Below are 4,074 nucleotides of genomic sequence, written 5' to 3'. Positions count from 1 at the left end.
CTGCTCGCTGACCACAATTCTAGGGAAAGGATCAGACTCTGCCTGGTTGGTGAGCATTACCTGGCTGAGTTCCCGCAGATAATTCTTGTGGCCGCGATTTGTAGGACCTTCTGCTGCAAATCCTCCAGAAATCACTAGCACAACATCTTCATCCGTGCTTTCATCATCTTTTCTTCTTCCTTGACGATTGTCTTTTGTCTGGAATTTTGTACTTGCCTGAGGTAAATAAGAGTTCATTTTACCCTTGCGAGTCAAATCCTCCAAGGCTCGTTTCAGATGCTTATACTCATTCGTCTCATGACCAAAATCTTTGTGGAAATGACAGTACTTGCTTTTATCTCGATTCCTGTAAGTCGTCTTCCTTTATGCTGGCGCCTTAAGCTCATATTGATCTTTGATCTCCATGAGGATGGAGAGTACTGATCTTTGCTGAACTCTATAGGCTCAGCTGATGATGCCGATTCAGATTTTTTGCTTCTTCTAGATGAAGTTGTCATTGAGGTCACTGCCCAAGTTTCAGCTTTCTTAGGGATGTTCTTTTTCGGCTGGATGTTTTCTTCAACTTTCTTTGCCTCTGGCTGCTTTGCCTCTGTATAAACATCTGTAGCATGAATAAAGGCTCCAGCCTCCTGCAGAGCCTCAGTCAAGGTGGATATCTTCTTTTTCACCAAATCAAACTTAAAACTTCCAAGTCTTAAACCCCGGATGAAAGTGTCAAACGCTACTCCTGTATTCGGATCCTGGATCTGCAATGCTTCTAGATTAAATCTCTTCACATAAGTTCTTAGAGCTTCCTTAGGTCCTGAGACGACCTTTCCTAGATGCATGCTGGTCTTCTGCTCTTGTCGATTTGCGACAAAATGACTGGTAAACAAAATACTTAACTCAGTAAAATTATTCACCGAGTTAGGCGGCGGATTCTTAAACCATTTTTGAGCTACCCCTTTCAACGTGGCTGGAAAGTTCTTGCACCATGTAGCATCATCAACTCCTTGAACATACACTACAAAAAAAAAACTACATATAGAGGCAAGCCAAAATTGCATCTAAATATATATATGTAGCCTCTAATGGTGTTTAGAAGCAATTTTCTTGCTGCCTCTAATTAGTCCGTCGCTAATTATAGGTTGCCCCTAATGCCACCTTTTAGAGACAGACAAGTTATGGTGTTGCTAAAGACACTTATGTTTAGAGGCAACCATATGCTTGTCGCTAATTGTTGGTTGCCCCTAATGCCACCTTTTTCAGGCACAAAAGTTGAGGTGTTGCTAAAGCCACTTACATTTAGAGGCTACCATCAGTCAGTCGCTAATTATAGGTTGCCCCTAATCACTAGTCACTACAAGAAAAACTACTATTTACGACCAGGTTTCTGGTCGCAAAAAGCTGAAATCTTGTCCTAAAAAACCTTTTACGGCCAGAAACGCATGTGGTCGCGAGTGGTTGTAGAAGGCTTTGTCGCCAATAATATTTAAAAAAACTCGTCGTAAAAACCTTTTGCGACCAGATTTAGATCTGATCGCAATTGCTAGTCATCGCAAATGTGATTAAAAAAATTAAAAAAAAATAATTAACAACTAAACCTAGTTGCTAATTTCTTTTTTTTACAATCTAATGTTAATAAACTACATTGTCATTAAAAAAAAATAATAAACAATAAATTAACAAACTATATTTTTATTAATAATTTTTATTATCTCATACAACTTAAAACAAATACAACTAAAAACTAGTTTCTACAACTTTAAACTAAAAAATACAATTTAATCAAAATAAATTTTACAAATAAATCAATAAATGCCAAAAATTCTAGTTTTGTAATTCCTGGAATTTAAACCCAGAAATTGAATAGTCCCAGCCTGACCACCACCGCCGCCGGTCTTCCCTACCACCGCCGCCGCCTTTATTTACACCTGCAACGCCAAAAAATAAGAAAAGGGCCTAAATTTAAAATCAAAAAAAAAATCAATGTAAGCAAACTCACCAAGTTAAAATGGAGATAATTATGTTCAACGCTTCCTTTGGCTTTTGCACATGAAGAATGTTTTCTAGAATCATCTAAAGACACAACTGCATTATTATAACCTGAATTTTCATCAGTGCACACTTCAGTATTGAGGTCCAGTGGCATAGAACCACTACGGTCACCCAAAGGCACAGACACATTTATCGATCCTCCTTCTAAGTGTCTTGCTTCTGCATTTTCAACAACATTCTTATCAAGAACTTGCGAACTTTGGGTCTCTACAATGTCCATATGTTCCTCGGTTTCTTCTAGTTGAGAAGCTCCAGGTTCGCTCATATCAATTACTGTGGAAAATGATCTTATAAATCTGTCTCAGAACAAACTAGATGTACTATATATAAATCCAATTTTATATGCGTCAACTTAGGATGTTGTTCACTAAGAAATCATAAAGTAAACACAATAACTTCTTGGATTATCATACTTGACTTTAGCAAAATGTATTGCATTTGCATCATAAATTTTTGTAGTTATATATCAGAAAATTTGAACTATATAGTTATTAGTCCATACTAAAATGCAATAACTAGTTTGCAAACATATTAAAAAGGGTCTCAAATCCTTTAGCTTGAACTATATACTCTTTTACTTTGTACAATATGCACGTTTAATCTAATTTGCACATATAAATTACATTCAACTATACAATTGACAAGTTGATTGATATTGTAACAGGGAGAACAGGACAACCATCAACAAGCCTAACATGGTCAACAAGGTTAAAAATTGTCAAAGGAACATCTAAAGGTTTAGCCTACCTCCATGAATGTAGTCCTAGAAAATTTGTTCATGGCGACATTAAGCCATCCAACATACTCCTAAACAATGATTTTCAGCCCTACGTGTCCGATTTTGGCCTAAATCGATTGATTAGTATCGCCGGAAACAACCCTTCCGCCTCCGTCGCGTCTAGTGGTTTCATGGGAGGAGCACTCCCTTACGTAAAATCAGTTAACCAAGAAAAAAGTAACAACATGAACTATCGTGCACCAGAGGCTAAAATCCCTGGAAGTAGACCAACACAAAAATGGGATGTTTACTCATTTGGAGTAGTTTTGCTTGAATTACTAACAGGAAAGTGTCCAGAAAATTCAACAACAACAACAACAACAACAACATCATCATCAACAAACCAAACCCTAACTTCAAACCCCCCCACCCTTCAACCCCTCGAGCCCACCCCCCCAACCACCCCACCCCCCCTCTTCGAACCCACCCTGACTTATCCCCCCTTCGAACCCACCCCCTCAACTCCCCAACCCACCCCTCAACCCCCACATCAAACCCTAAATCAAGAACAGAAAGGCCCAAAAAAGGAAAAAAATTCTTCATTTACAAAAAACCATACGAAAAAAACCAAACCTCAAAAAATTGAAACCCTCATATTTCAAAAAATCAAGCGAAAAACCCATAAATTTTCGCAACCTGTTTCGAAAATAAACCCTTAAATAATCTAGATTTGTGTAAATTAAACAAAATAACAAATACTAACCTCTTCAATGAAATTTGCAAGATCTGAAAATTAGCTGCAAAATTTGAAGAGAAAAACGAGATTGATAAGAGAGGAATTGAAGATGAACAAGAAGAGAGGGGGGAGAAAGAGAAGGACGTATAATATAGAACGTGAGGGGAGAGATGAGTTACGTCGGTGATGAGGTGGGTGGGTTACAATATAAGGTTTAAATTTCAATAAATGTTAACCGGGAATGAATCCCGCTCTAATTTTGCCCAAAATTTTAGATCTTGATATTTACGACCAGATTTCTATCTCGTCGCAAAAAATTCTTATATTTACGACCAATTAGCAAAAAATTCTTATATTTACGACCAATTTCAGATTTCTATCTCGTCGCAAAAAATGCTCGTTAATTACGACAAGAAATGAATATTGTTGTAAATAATTAGCATTTACGACCAGAATTCATCTCGTCGTAGAAAATTTCTTCTATTTACGACCAATTAGCATATCTGGTCGTAAATGCTCATTATTTACGACAAGAAACGCGTGAATCATAAAATTCGAATAATCAACTGCGTAAAACCACTCT

General features: G+C 37.2%; 1 protein-coding gene and 1 long non-coding RNA gene across 2 annotated transcripts; both read right to left on the bottom strand.

Annotated features, from left to right (window-relative positions):
* Positions 1-272: 272 nt before the first annotated feature.
* LOC125493577 (uncharacterized) lies at positions 273-1,298 on the bottom strand. Its single transcript, XM_048637043.1, has 2 exons — positions 1,283-1,298; positions 273-1,003 (listed from the first exon to the last, which is right to left on the bottom strand). The coding sequence occupies exons 1-2, from the start codon at positions 1,296-1,298 to the stop codon at positions 273-275; spliced, it is 747 nt and encodes a 248-aa protein (XP_048493000.1).
* A 359-nt stretch (positions 1,299-1,657) lies between these two features.
* Positions 1,658-3,660, bottom strand: LOC125493305 (uncharacterized). Its single transcript, XR_008967644.1, has 2 exons — positions 3,519-3,660; positions 1,658-2,310 (listed from the first exon to the last, which is right to left on the bottom strand). It is a non-coding gene; the product is annotated as an uncharacterized LOC125493305 (long non-coding RNA).
* Between the last annotated feature and the right edge of the window lie 414 nt (positions 3,661-4,074).

Source organism: Beta vulgaris, chromosome 9, assembly GCF_026745355.1.
Source record: "Beta vulgaris subsp. vulgaris cultivar EL10 chromosome 9, EL10.2, whole genome shotgun sequence".
Classification (NCBI taxonomy): Eukaryota; Viridiplantae; Streptophyta; class Magnoliopsida; order Caryophyllales; family Amaranthaceae; genus Beta; species Beta vulgaris.
Note: the sequence above shows the minus strand (reverse complement) of the source record. Positions and strands in the feature narration are given on the sequence as shown.